Source organism: Balaenoptera musculus, chromosome 5, assembly GCF_009873245.2.
Source record: "Balaenoptera musculus isolate JJ_BM4_2016_0621 chromosome 5, mBalMus1.pri.v3, whole genome shotgun sequence".
NCBI classification, from domain to species: domain Eukaryota; kingdom Metazoa; phylum Chordata; class Mammalia; order Artiodactyla; family Balaenopteridae; genus Balaenoptera; species Balaenoptera musculus.
In genome coordinates this window covers 99,272,307-99,287,325 of record NC_045789.1, presented here as the reverse complement: position 1 = coordinate 99,287,325, position 15,019 = coordinate 99,272,307, and the positions used below count along the sequence as shown (strand labels likewise).

Genomic DNA, 15,019 nt, shown 5'->3' with positions numbered 1-15,019 from the left:
TATACACCTACTTATCCTTCAGTATTTGCCTCCAAATTAGGGGGAGTATCAAGTGCTTGAAATGAAAATGCAAAACTTACATATTCTTTGACCTCTCAACTCACTCTTATGAAAACACTTGGGGAAATGCATGGTTACATGCATATGGAAGCTCACTGCAGCTAGTAAAAGCTACAAAAACTGGAGACCACTGAAATAACAAATGGGAAAATGCGTTACAGACCACTATTAAAACAAATGAAGTTGATCTGTGTACACTGACAATGAAGGCTGCCCACAATACATGGCTGAGTTAAAAAAAAATTATAGAACAGTATAATTCAGGTACCTAAACTGAATCAGAATAAGTCTCAGGATTTCAGCCATGATTGACAGCACAAAGATATCTTCCTAAAGACCAAGAATGAGAAAGTGATTACTTCTGCTGGGGGCTAAAGGAGAAGATAAGAAATTGGGCCTTTGCAAGCTGTGTCTTTGCTCCAGGATCATGCTTTACCCGAACTTTTCAGTTTTTTGAATGCTATGGACTGGATGTTTCTGTCCCCCTCACATGGACTATATTGCCACCCACCCCATATACTGAAATCCTAACCCCCAATGTGATGGTATTGGAGTTAGGGCCTTTGGGAGGTAATCAGATTTAGATGAAGTCATTTGTAAAGTATAAAGTGGTCCTGAGACCAAAGTGTTTGAGAGCCGCTGTCCTAATCCCGTCTGACACTGAGGCTCTCCCCTAAAAAATACTTAGTGGACACCGAATACTACTGCACAGAGAGACTGAGAAGAGGCTATGCAAGTGGGGAGTAGCTTCAGTAACTGGGCAACTGCCAGAGCCCAGGAGCCATGAGCGTGAGGTTAAAAAAAGTGGGAACAGGGGCCGGAGACTAGCCTTTTGGAAGTGAACTGTGATAGCACCTGAAAGGACAGGGAGGGCCACACTGACACATTTGTGAGCTAGAGCAAGGGTTTGCTCCAAAGCAACTTGTTTGGCCACAATTATTTGGAGACATTGGATTTAAACAATTACCTTACATAGCATTGATTGACATAATATTGATACTTCATGAGAAAAAGTATAAGTTAAAAATGAAATAGAAAAGAGTTCTCTCTAACCTATGTTAAAAAGTGAGAGGTAAATCCATATAGCCTGTCGATGTCGTATTACAAGTTAGCTACTAATTTTATGTGGCAATAAACAATAAAACCACATGCAAGGAAAAAGTAATGTGAACAACCACTAAAAGGAATTTACCGATTCCACTCAGCTTTCTCCCACTTGGACTTTCTGGTGGTGCTGGAATTTCATGATTTTTCTCTTCCTCTGATGGCACAAATACCTAAAAAGTCCAAAGCACCATAACAAATAAGTTAAATGAGGTTTTTGAAATAAGAAGGTAAGTTTAATTCACCTCAAGTGAATTAAAAAAAACACCCAGCATCCTGTGACAATATAAAAGTCTACTTTCAAGTTTGTGAAATTTAAAAATGAATACTGTCAACCTTCAGAAACAAAAAAATAAAATAAGATATGATATAACTAATTTCATCCATCAATGGCTCTCCTATTGCTTTAAAGTAAAAGAGTACAACACACCAGGCCTTTCCTGATCTGCCCCACTTCCTCAAGAGGCTCAAGTCTCACCACAGCTCACCCTGAACCACTGCAGTGCCCGCTGTGATAAAAAAACAAAAACAAAAACAAAAAACACTCCCAAAACTAGATTTTATTCTAAGTATGATGGGAAGCCACTGGAAATTTCAAGCGGAGCAATGACATGTTTTTCAAGATAGCTCTCAGGGCTGTGTGAAGACTAGAGGAGGGACCGGAGAGGAAGAAAGTCCAATGGGGACACTACTGAAGTCGTGGCTTAGATTACGTGGAAGCTGTAGAAATAGAAATAGATGGATTCAAGTTATATTTTGGAAATGGACTGAATGTGGGGTGACTGAGGGTGACTCTTGGGTTTCTGGTTTGAGTGGATGGAATTGATGATGGCACTATTAACTGAGATTATTGAGGTTCTTAGCTTTTCCCCTATAGGATGTGACAATAACAAAACTTAAATGTCTTAAGTACAATTAGAAGCTATACTCTGCTTGTATAGCTATACAGAATACAGGAAATATATTCTGCTCAAGTGTACATATGTCTATATATGGTGAAAAGGTACTTACACCACTGACAGTTCAGCATAACTGAATTACCAGCCATACCTCAGTTTTCAAGTTGGCTTTCAGTCCCAATCCTCCCAAATCATTCAATGGAGACTCTTCAGTGCCTAAAGAAATTCAAAGCACTAAATCAATTTAAGAATTTGCTTGCAAAATACATCCTGAATCAAAAGGTAACAGAATGTTGTTATCTAGTACTCCATGCCCTCTTCCTTTGCTGTTTTATTTTGCTGTCAATAGAAAACAGTAAAAAAGAATATATACGAAAATTCTCAGATGAACGGCAAGGGGTCATTTACTCATTTTTGGTGGAGGGGGTGTGAAAATGTTTTTTTGCTGTTAAGATGGCTGCCCACAAAGAATGATACAATATTATTTGTGAGGATGTCTTATTTCCAAGAATTTTTCTATAGTGATCTACATCAAGTTTGTCCCTAAAAGAAAATATTCTAGGCCACTGTGGTATATTCCCAATAAAGAAGGTGATCTGTGAATAGACTCACTGTACTTGCTTCATGCTGACACAGCAAAGTTGAACATAAAGTTAAAAACTGTGAAGTGGATAAAAAGAGAACAGAATTTTCTCTGCTAGAGACTCAAACCTATCCCTGTCTTGGTCGTTTCTTTCCTTCTCTCTTCTGTCCTGTGACTTCTAGTTTCTCTCACCTGCCCACATGTAAGCCTCCAAAGAAAACCCTTCCTTTCTCCAAGAGGCTGCAAGCTTGCCTTTGCTAAAAGCCCTCCTATTTCTGTTCCTTTAGGGGGAAGAAAAGAGGGGAGGCAGGAGGAATAATAGACTGTAGCAATGGTTGAGTCATAAAAACTTCCACAGTGTTCCATTTACCCTAAGCTAAAATCAATGAAAAATTTTAGTCATTTATTTCAACCCTTGGAACATTTCTTAATGTCTCCTATCTAAGTCCCTATAATGAACAGGACTAAACCTACTGGCCTCAGCCTCTGGAGGCTGCATTTAGATGGTATCTAAGGTCTATTCCAGTTGAAAAGTCCAGGATGCTACAATTTATACGATCAGAGTAGAAAGGAAGACAACATCCCCGATCCCTTCAAGTCCAGCCCATGTGCCCCCTCCGAGTTCTCACAGCATTCTGTGGTTAACCCTATTCTAAGCACCTGTCACACTGCAGTGTCATGGCCTATGTACTATACATGGCTAGATTCACAGCTGTTTTCCCATCTTGACTATTTATCTTTGAATCCATAGTGGTACCTGGTGTAATGTGTCTGAAGTGGGAGCGTATGAATGACCGAGCTCAAAGCTTACACCTTTGAAAGTTACCAACTGTTTCTAACAAGACCAGCACTCTCTGAAATCTACCAGGAAGGAACGCGTTTCTTTTCCTTTTCAAACAATTCTAAACCGGAAACTAACTCATTTATATGAACAATAAACTCCATTAAAAAAAATAATGTGCTCCCTGATTAGAAGTAGCCAGCCAGACTGAGCTGACACATATTTCAAGTCTGTGAGTCAGATAAGGGTTGGAATGATGCTTGTTTTTGTACTATTATCCCCTTTTATACAACAGAAAACTGAGGCTCAGAAGTAATTTTTTTCTAAGAGGCACCTGAGTACTATGCACGTTATTTAAACTCTCTGGATCTTTTTCTTCATTTGTAAAATGAGGGTGATTTCATACGTTGTTGTAAGGGATCTTCATTTTGAGTGATAAGAAACCTGAAGGTCCAAGAGGTTTAGTGACTTGCAACAGTCCTGCAGACAACACTTGGCCAGCTGATGACCTGGCTCTCAGCCTCTGGCCTCATCGCACATGAGAAGCAGGTCTAAGGCTTTAAGCTTTTAAACACAATTTTAGAGAAGCTTGACCTTCAAGTTGGATGAGAGCTATTTTGTGACGTCCTAGAACCCAAACCATCTTTTGGAGGATTGTCTTAAATGTCCTCTACACACAACTATCTTTGTAAAATGCGACAATTTGCACTTAAGAGATTCTCACCTATGTTATGCAAATTTTCTTCAGAAGAAACAGTGACTTCAAGGCCTCCTTCTTCCTGGAAGGACATGGTCATGCTGTTACCATCTCCTGTTTTCTCAGCAGACGCCGGAGCAGTCCACTTGCCACTGTGATCACTCCTGACAGTCAAGTCCTGCTTGCATTTAGGAGCCGAGGGAGCTACAGCGTAGGTAGCAGGAAGGACTGTCATATGAGAAGGAGCAATTTCTGATTCTTGGCCATTGATACATTCAGTGGTGGTGGTTTTCAAGTTGCCCTCAGGCCCCTGCTGATCATCAGCTTTTTTAGCACCAGTGTTTATGGCTGTCAAACAGAGCACCCTGATGGAGGAGTCCTTGGCTGCCTGCTCTGGTCCTCGAGGGTCGAGAGGCAAGTCCACACTAACGCCTGCTGGACACCCGCCTTGAGTGCTGTCCCCCGATGTCCCTGCCTCAGGGCTTTCATCTTCTCTCTGAACTTTGCCCGCACAGTCCTTGCCAGACTTCTCTGTCTCCGATGCACACCCAGCACCTGCAGAGAGCACGTTGACCAACACCCTGTCGTGCCCTTCCCTGGTGCCCACTGCCACCACGGGGCCCACTTCCTTTCCTCCTGTTGATGGCCCAGGATACTGACAGTTGTCCTCAGCAATTAGGCTTGGCAGAGGGGCCTCAGCCTTGTTCATCTTCGAGGGTGACAGGTCATCTTTTCCTTCAGGGCTGCCTGCAGTCAGCTGATGCTCTTCGTGCCTGTCTAGGCCAGTGGCGGCCAGCACACATTCGGCTGTGCTGGTGGAGATGATGGCGGCATCACTCAAGTCCTCTGTTCCCGCAATGCTGGGCTGATCTTCATCCTGTGGGACGGCGCCCACCATGACTGCCTCACGTCCTTCCGAGGTGCTGGTGGAAATCATGGCGGTGTCGCTCATCTCCTCCGCTGGTGTGACCAAGGGATGGACTTCCTCCTGAGGGACAGCGCTGGACACTGGGCCCTCGCAGTCTTCTACTGAGCTTGTTGAGATGATGGCACTCCCATCTTTCTCTTCCATGCCCGGGATGGATCGCTCATGTTCCCTTCCCACAGCCACACCACAAATGGAGGCCTCGCACTCTTCTGCGATGCTGGTGGAAATGAGGGCACACTCATCTTTCTCCTCCTTGCTGGTTGAAGCGAGGGGGCTCTCGACTTCCACAGGTGCGCTGGGCATGGGCACATCGAAGTCATCGGCGCTCATCAAGACTGGCCCTTTAGCTCTTTCTTCAACTGCTACAACTGGCTGCTGACTCTCGGCACCTTGGATGGTTGTCGCACTGGAAATGGGCACTTCGAACTCCTCCCCTATGCTTGTGGAAATCATGGCACACTCGTCTTTCTCCTCGTTTCTAGCAGCCGGGAGTTGGCTCTCATCGCCTGACACCGCGCTAGGCATGGGGACCTCGAATTCTTCCACGTTCATTCTGGGGCCTTCCACACTTTCTTCAGTTCTCAGGGCACTTGAACGACCTTCTTCCATGTCTACCATCGTGTTTAGCTGCAGGGTGAAATCATTTGTTGTACTGGTAGAAATCATCAAGCCTTTACCTTGACTTTTACCGCTGGCTAAACAAGCCTGGTTGGTAATACTGACACTGGCTTTAGCAGCCACAAGGCCGTCACAGTCTTCATTTTCCACAGAGGTGATGATACCTTCATCTGCTTTTTCGCCTGGTGATGTGTGATGAGCCTCATATTCCGGGACTGCACCGGATACAAGAGCCTCATAACTGCCCCCCACCAGGCCAGTGGAAATACTGGTATCGTCGACTTTTTCTTTTCTGGTGAGCTGACTGTCACCGTGATCTGAAGCTGCACTAGTCATGGGACCCTCGCAACCTTCACGAACTGGAGCCACTTCGCCCTTTCCTGTAGCTGCGCTGGTCACGCTGCTTTCCACAATCCCTTTGGCGCTGGAGCAGATCTCTGCATCTTTAATGTCCTTCTCGGCACTGCTCATGCTATCAACATTACTCTCATTTGCATTCGGGATGGCAGCCCCGGCCTCGGCTTCCACATGCCCCACCGCAGTGCCAATCCGACCATCCCCTTCTTCTGCACTTTCACAAACGGACACCCCTTCACCTCCTTCTTCGATCCCTGTGCATGTTGACGCGTGCCCTATCTCATTTCCTCTTCCAGTACTGGTCACAACACCCTCCCCTTCATCATCTTCCTCCTTCGCGCCTGTGCTGGTCACAATGTCTTCATCATCGCACGGACCAGCAGCGACTAATGGTATGTTAGTGGCGTCTTTGGCAACCGTGCTGTCCATTGCACTCTCTCCGTTTTCTTCTGATTCGGAACTTAGAGCAAAGCCTTCGCTGCTCTCTTCTGAACCTGTGCAACTTGCCGGCCCCTCCCCATCTTCCTCTGTTATCCCTGTGCTGGTGACCGCGCTTTCACCTTCTGGGCCGTCGTTCACAGACCCGCCTCCCTCCTGGGTGGGACTGGCTTCCGCTGGCGTGTCGTTATCTACTGTGACCTCAGGGGCCCCTGTAACCCTCCGCTCCTCCTGTGGCCCTGCACCAGCTACTGAGCACATGACGAAGCTATCACTTCTCCGTTCTGCTCCTGTACACGTCACAGTCCCCTCAGTTTCCTTCTTGGGGCCCATTCTCATCATATTTCTCCGGAATCCATCCACCTCTTCACTGCTTAGGGACCCTTCTCTGATTTCTGTGCCAGCACTTGTTACCGCTCCATCACTTTCAACCTCGCTAATAAAAGTAACCGTTCCCTCCACGAGTCCTGAGTCTCCACTTGAAGAACCATCACACTTCCCCTCGGAGCCTGCACTGGTCACAGCATCATCCTTCTCTTCTGGTGCTGCGCTATTGACGTCATCTTCGGTGGTCCCTGCGGGAGCCGTCACTGGGTCAGCCACTCTTTCTTCCGGCTCGGCCACAGTGCACTCTCCACTTTCTCCTTCCTTGGTGCTTGTGAGGAAAGTTTCACTTTCAGCAAATCCTTCTGTGACGACACCCCCACCCTCCTCTGCTGCAGCAAAGATGGTGCCTTCCCTGGCTTCCAGCCTGACGTGAAGAGAGTGCTTTCTGGAGTGCACACCCATCGTGAGGCCTTCATCCGCCTCGATGCTTGTGCAAGGCACAGCCACCCTGCCCTCTGCTGTCTCTGCAGACGTGGTTGTGGCATCCCCCGCCTTTACTGGGTTTAGGGGAACACCTCTGTCCTTCCCTTCAGTACTGGTGGCAATGGAAGTCTTTTCTGCTCTACCAGACCCAGTTGTTGCAGTCTCAGCTTTCCCGCTCCTTTGGTGTAAAACAGAGGATACAGTGTTGCTTTCAGCACTGGTGTCCACCTCACTGTTTTCATTCCTTCTGTCAGCATCAGTTGGCATGTTTTCTATTTCACCTGGGCCTCTATTATGCTTAAGTCCAACAGTTTCAGCATCTTGTTCTGTACTCACACTTACCACCCGATCAACAGCAATGCCATCCTTTTGGCCATTTTCTACAGAAGCTTTAATTGTCTGCTTTGAACTCAAGTTACTTCCTTTCCCAGCCACGTCCATTGAGCCACCTTCTTTGATAACATTCTCATTTTGCATAGTCATGTCTGTTAACTCACTACGAAGAGGCGTGTTTACTTTTCCTTGTTTGCTGTAGAGTACAGTGGCCTGGGAACCTTCTGGAATGTGTCTTTTGTTATCCATGCTTGCTTTTGCTGGTTTATCTACTGTGGAAACTGCATCACCTTCTTTGCTGTCACTTGTCCTAGGGCCTTCTGATTCCCTAACAGTCAAGCTTTGGTTAGGGATTTCAGAGTGGTCCACAAGCAAGGTGCTGGCTGTGCCACCTTCTGAAACAGTTCTTTTGTCAACTAAAGGAGTTACACCTGAATCATGAGATTGTTTCTGAGGCACAGCAGTCACAGAACTTAAGGACGGGGAGGAGTCTACATTTGTGGAATGTTCAAGAGCAGTATCTCCTTGAGCAACACGTTCTTCAGTGGGTCTGGTGGTGTTTTTCAAATTCTTTTGTGCCCTGTCGCTTTCTGACAGGGCACGAGGTAACAATCGATGACTCGTTTCAGAGTCTACATTCATTTCATGAGTTCCTTGTTGAGCAGGCTCTTTCTCCCCGGGATTCGGTTTGGACACAGCACTTTGGAGCTGCACTTTCTTGGTCAGGGTGCTTTTATGATCAGCGTGCTTTTCAGAATTACCAACGGTTCCTGTTCCACGTCCTGATTTACAGGCTGGCGCTGCTGTTTTTGAATCTACCGTGGAAGTTCGTAACTCATCCTTTAGAACTGTAGTGCTGGTTTTTTGTTTTGTAATATTTTCTGAGTCAAAGTCTTGCTGAGAACTACTGCTTCTGATGTTTTGGGTTTTGGGTACTTCCAATGCATTTTCCATGGCCAGCTCCAGATCAATTTCCATTGGCTCTTGCTCGGGCATCAAGGCAGGATCACCGCTTTTTTTGGGTCTCTGAAGGGAGGAACTACTGGGAGTACCCAAAGGGTTTGCTGCTGGTTTTTCTTCTCCTTTGGTCATTTCTTGGGATAAGCTTCCTCTTCGATTTTCACACAACCTTCTGCTTAATTTCTTTTCCACGACTGAACTGTTTCCTCTGGGCTTTTCATGACTGCTGTCAACTTCCTTACCATCCTTGTCCTCTGATTTATTTTCTTCCTTCTTTTTCACATCCTTACTACTATGCTTTAAGCTCCTGCTTTTGTGCCCATCTGATAACTTTCTCTCAAGTCTGGCGGAGGTTGACTCTTTATCACCCTTGTGCTTCTCCTTTGCCAGTGGTAACTTCGCTCTGTGACTGGACTCTCTCTGTGCACCGTGTGTTGAAGAGGCAATGCTCTCTGATGCAGGTTCCATACCACTTTCTTCAGAAGGTCTGTCTTCAACTCTAGACTTCCGCAGCCTATCTGGGTCACTTTCTTCTGTGTTCTTCTCCTTATCTGGTTTTGAAGTGGTCACCTGTTTCATGACATTTTCTTGTGATTCTGTTTCAACTGCTTTTAACTGTTTGCCTTGGCTTTTGGATTTAGATTTTAACACCAGTTTCTCTTCTAACAAGCTCTTGGTTCTTCGCTTCTCCTTGTGAACAACCTCTTCTGCTTTTGAAATACTATCTACATTAGTCGAGTCCGTATCACATTTATCCTCTGAGTAACCTTCACTTCTTCTCTGTAATGTGCTTCCATGTTGCTTGGAACTCAGAGAATCTTTCTGAATTTTAGAATCACTTGATCTTCTTGATTTGTGCTCTGCCTTAGTTTTGTCGGCTGACCCGTGTCTCTCTTTTTTGTTGTTTTCTTTACGAACATTCTCATCGGTTTTTATAATATATTCAGAAACTGGTTTACCATCTTTGCCCAAAATTGATAATTTCCTTTCATTCCTATGTTTACTTTTTCGTTCAGCTTTATCATCTGAAGAAAGCCTTGTTTGTTGACTTGGCTTCTGAATATTTTCATCAACTTTCAAGCCTTTCTCAGAAGAGTGAAGCTCAGTCTCATCACCTGTTTTATGTGTACTGTCACCTTTATACTTATGTTTTGTAGACAGTTTGTCTTCTGACAAAGTTTTCTCTTTTTCAGGCTTGTCCTTGGAGGATTTTGTCTCTTTCTTAGGCAGGCTTCTCAAGTGTGGTGTTTCAGAATCATCCTTCTTTGGATGCTTTTCATTTTTAAGTGTGCATTTCTGTTTCTGGGGTTCTTCTGTGCCACCTTCTGACCGTTCCACTGGCCTCTTCCCATCTCTCATGTCAGTCTCTTCCTGCACCCCTTCCACCACAACAGGGGTTGATGTCCGTCTTTTATGTTCCCTTTCTATTTTGGATTCATTTTTGTTTTCATCAGCTGAATGCAAAGACTCTGAAAGTCTCCGAGCAGGTTTACTTGGTTCACTCTTTGCATGAACGTGCTTCAAGTCCTTTGAAGAAGATACTTTTTCCTTTTCACAATGCTGTAAGAAAATAAAAGTTAAAATATAAGAAATACTAACATTAATTTTTATATTCACATCTAACATTTGGGTGCATATAGTACGTTGAGTGCTGTCACATGTTACACCTTACTTATTTAACCTTTGCCAGCAGCCAGTAGATATTGTTAACTTCATTCTATGCATCAGGAACCTGAAACTCAGCATGATTCAATAACTTGACACCCAGCAACGAGTTCAGATGATTTCAATCTGAGTGTGGTACCCTTCCCACTACATTGCAGCATCTTTTTAGAGAGTAGTTCTTTCTCCTGAGATGCGTCCATGCATTTAGGAGGCCTTCTTAAACTCTAAGTTGCTAAAGCCCACTAATGCCCAGTGGTCATTAATAAATATAAGCTGAAAGAATGACAAAGCAATGTTCTTTTTAGTCCAAAAGCTGAAAACCTAATGAAGGCAATTTAAAAATTTTGCAATGAAATAAAGGTTTCTTATATTTTAATATAGAAACCCAAATTATTTATGGGAACTCCATGAATTTAGGTTACCTGCAAGACAAGCTACTTAGGAAGCTTCAAATGCACACAATAAATCACGGTAATAATAATGTTATATATAACGTATGTATACATTGATGTATCCAAGGGAGGATACTGATAGACCAAAACATCCAAACTTTCCTCCCTACCCCACAGTACAGCACTGAGGGGATTAATGTTAATGACTAAGCACACTCTAATAAAGACTTATGGACTAGCTATGATTATTCTTATTCAAATAATGGGCTGAAGTCCTCAGAAAGCCCTCTGTGTCTCTGGGTAAGTATATCACTGCACCTTTTTACATTTCAACAACTACTAATATTGGGACCAGGACATAGCAAGATCTTAAAAAAGTACTTTAAAATTAAACTCCTCAAAGAAAGAACAGGGATTTCATCAACCTAATTTTACAGTAAGTTCTAACCAATTAATGTGAATAAAATTTTATGAGATCATTTTTCACAGAAATTTCTCATAAAATAAAGTTAAATATTTAAAGATATGCCATTAGAATATCAGGATATACTTATAAATATGCCTCTAATTTCTGGATAAAGACATCAAGAACATTTACTGGCTATGCATAAATAATTACTAAACCATTAGTGTCTCCCTTACAAGCGTTAAGATAGTTCAGCTACAGAGTTATAAATATGGCAGTATACGTAAACATTTAAACCCAGTGAAAACAAAAGTTTATCCCAAGAAAATAAGGCAAAAAGGAGAAGAAATGTATTTATTGAACATTTTTGGGGTAGTTTTATGTACGTATTTTTACTATTTAAAATGATCACATCTTAGAAACAATCTAAGTGCTCAACTAAGGGGAAATGCTTAAATTATGGTATTCAATATAATATACAATCAAATATTATAATTAGGAAATTACAGCATACAATGAGTAAAGAGGGAACATTAAAAACACTTTGCAAGATTACATCTACTCTACAAAATTATGAACATATGTTGATGAGAAATGGAAGAGAATAAAACAGATAATCTATTTGCGGAGGGATTTTTAGCTTTTTTTCCCTTTTCTTTTTCATTATTATTCCTGGCAATTTTATTATTGCCAAAATAGGAAATAAGAGGTGGGGAAGTTGGGGGAAGGGAAGGGAGTAGAAAAGTAGCTATTATCCAGATAAAAGATCATATGAATCAACTTGCCAAAATGAGGAATTCAGGTCATAATAGGATGGGGGTGCTAGAATGCTGAATGTGATGGATTTTTTATTGAACTTGCAAAAATCAGATTGTATTCTAAGTTTTACTACAAAGGACTGAATGGCGTATATCTAACAAAAGAACAGTTAAAATGGGGTTTTACTAATTAAGACACACCTCATTTGTTTTGAGGGTTTCTTTGGAATCTTCTTCGGATTGCTGTTTCTTTTTAGAATTCTCATCAACGTTCCTAGGTCGGGGAAAAAGTGAAATATGAACTTTGAATCAAATATCAGAATTTCTCGGGAAGATTAAAAAAAAACCTTAGCTTTTCTTTACTATAAACACTTAATCTATACATACAGACTTGTGCATTTCAATTTAAATCCTATTCTTGGTCAACAGTGAAGAACTCAATCCCAAATGTGACATGGAACACTCTTGGCCCTATAGGAAAGTATTCTTGAAACAAAATTTCCTGAATTTTGCTTGAAGATGAATATGATATGGGCTACAATTTCATTTTGAAAGTCTTATCTTTTGAATAAACAGGGTAGTTTTATTTATTCAGATCAACTGGAATGAGGTCTATGAGAAAAATGAGAGCTAACTCCTCCCACTGAGTTCTGCAAATGATTGATTCAGCTATCTTCAAGTTTAAGATAAATTTATATAACTGCATCACGATGGAACAGCAAAGTTATAGCCCATGCCTAGACAGCCACTCTCAATCTCTTCAGCTTTGTAATTCTTATAGAATTAACCATGATAATGCAGTGCTAAAAAAAATTTGGCTCGGACCTCCGGTTTATGGGGAGAAGTATGAGATTCTGGTGAAGTGAACTGCCTGGAAAGACTGGAGAATGGAAGCAGTCACTGTCAGTAAGAGGTAACTGAATGTCCAGAACAGGGATACTTCCTGAGTACTTCCAGAGGGTCTATAAACTCTCTGAAACTCTAGGGACAACTGTGTGCTTATGCATGTGCATTTTTCTGGGCAAAGAGCCCAAAGCTTCCGTCAGATTATCAAAAAAGCCTGCCCCCCTCAAAAGATTAGTATACACTACTTTGAAATATTATAGATATTAACACAATGAATTATGATACTGAAAAGGAAACCCTAAGGTCTTTCATAAACATGGCATAACATACACATTAAAGGTCTCACTCTTTACTGTCATTTTCAAAGCCTCTCTTCTGAAAGCATGCCGAGAGAATGTTACAGTGGGAATGTGGCCAGATAAAATATGTACCTGGAATCCTTTTTTCTCTTTTTGCTTAAGGCTACCTTTTTCTCTAAAACTTTCTGTTCTTTAAGGACTTCTTTACTTCGGGGTGCTTTGGGTTCCAAACTCTTTGTTGATGATTCTTCTAAGTCCACACTGCTTTTGCCTGGGAAAGAAGCAATCAATAAACTGTATCTCACAACAGAGTTTTAAAAACAGTGTAATATTTATTTTTCATTAAGATTTTCTAATCACTGTAAAAATGCAAAATGGCTTTAATATCTCCAAGCTGTGTTAGAATAAAAATAATTTTTTAGATGGAGAAGTCATATTTTTTATTTCAAATGTTCATATATGTACATCTGTGTATTTTATATCACACAAGATCAGTGTCCAGAGGAAGTTCAATTTTGTTCAATGAAATATTCCAGATAAATGTTTGACATTTTAGTTAACATAAAGTATAGATGAATTCCATTATTATCACTGCAAGGCTTGAGGACTCACAGGTTAACAATACATTTTCCAGTGATAATTCATTCCACCATCACTGGAAAATAAATTGCTAACATGTGAGGTGTATTATCTGGTATGTGATAGAATGTTTACTTTAGATACAGAAATATAATTAAGAAAGTGATGAAACACATCAGATTAAAAAGGAAATCTTCCATACCTTAAAATACGTAACTTAAAAAAGTGAAGTTTTATTGAGATATGATGATAAAATAAAATCAAAATTATATCTCATAAGTTATATTAATAGCTAGAAAATAATGGAGTATATAAGGTAGTTTAAAATATTAAAAGTTAACATCTCCCATACCTTGATTCTTAGCTTTTGAAGACTTTGTCTTTTCTGCTTTCTGTTTTCGTTTTTCCTCAAGTTTCTCTCTATTAATTTGCCTTCTTAAAAGCCTCTCTTCTTTTTCTTTAGCCTAAAACCACAAAATATTCATAATTATCCTGACAGATTATCAGGCAAAAGCAAAAACACTTTGGGGAAAAAAGTACACTTGCCCTTCAGATGTTCTTACAAATTAAAGGGCTCTGCAAAAGTGCATATTTACTACTATATACATATGTGCGTATGTGCGTGTGCATGTGTTTCAATCTGGAAGCTACCAGAAGAATAAAAGAGAGAGAAGTTAAATTTTTCATTACTCTTAAAGAATGCCATCAATTTAAAGGTATCATTTTGGGAAGTGGTGGCTTAATAAACTGCTATTTCAGTTAAAAGGATAGCTTTAAAAATATCTATGAGCATCAAGTGTAGAGGTAGGTCTCCATAATTTTTTTATTTTCTCAAAAAAGAAAGTTGAAATACAGATTCAAGTGACAGGCTAGTCCTACAACAAATGTGACTTTCTGGTCATGATTTCAGACCCAGGTTTTAGACATGGGACTTTCTGCAGTCATATTTTAAAGCCAGGGAAAATCCAGTCATTGTGTGTTACTCCACCATCTCTTTCCCACCCAGAACTCAAAGCCTCAAAGCACCAAACATCCTAAGCCTAAGCGTAACTCCTTATCAACTAACCTCAAGAGATAAGCCACTATTAACATTTTGGTGCACTTCCTTCAAGTCATTTTTCATGTAGTAATATTTCCTCAATCTATGATGCACAATTTTTCATATTTTAACGTTTCTGAAATCGTAAGCCATCTTAAAATTGATGTACATATACAACAAGGTAGCACTTTTTTTCTCTAAAAAGCTGTTAATAGCACATCTTAGAAGTATTTTCAAATGCAGGAAATATGTGGATGGACTGCGCTTCCCTCTTAATATTATGTTAATGTCTGATGTCACCTCTCTTTATGGCTGGATCCATATTTGAGTCAAACATTTCGACACTATGAAACACCTAGGTTGTTACCAGTTTTTCACTAACATTAATCATGATACAAACGCCTCCATCATATGTTTATGTCTATTCTGCCTGGTTAAATGACAAGGTTCCTGAAAGTAGAACCTAT

At 41.3% G+C, this 15,019-nt stretch overlaps 1 protein-coding gene across 1 annotated transcript in view; it reads right to left on the bottom strand.

Annotated features, from left to right (window-relative positions):
- The window catches only part of BOD1L1 (biorientation of chromosomes in cell division 1 like 1), a 55,363-nt gene that overhangs the window by 19,906 nt on the left and 20,438 nt on the right, over positions 1–15,019 (bottom strand). The window contains exons 7-12 of the mRNA XM_036852638.1: positions 13,866–13,977; positions 13,067–13,205; positions 11,991–12,063; positions 4,152–10,128; positions 2,215–2,279; positions 1,253–1,337 (exon numbers count right to left, since the gene is read on the bottom strand). Of these exons, the coding sequence (XP_036708533.1) occupies positions 1,253–1,337; positions 2,215–2,279; positions 4,152–10,128; positions 11,991–12,063; positions 13,067–13,205; positions 13,866–13,977 (6,451 nt within the window). The remainder of the gene's footprint in view (positions 1–1,252; positions 1,338–2,214; positions 2,280–4,151; positions 10,129–11,990; positions 12,064–13,066; positions 13,206–13,865; positions 13,978–15,019) is intronic.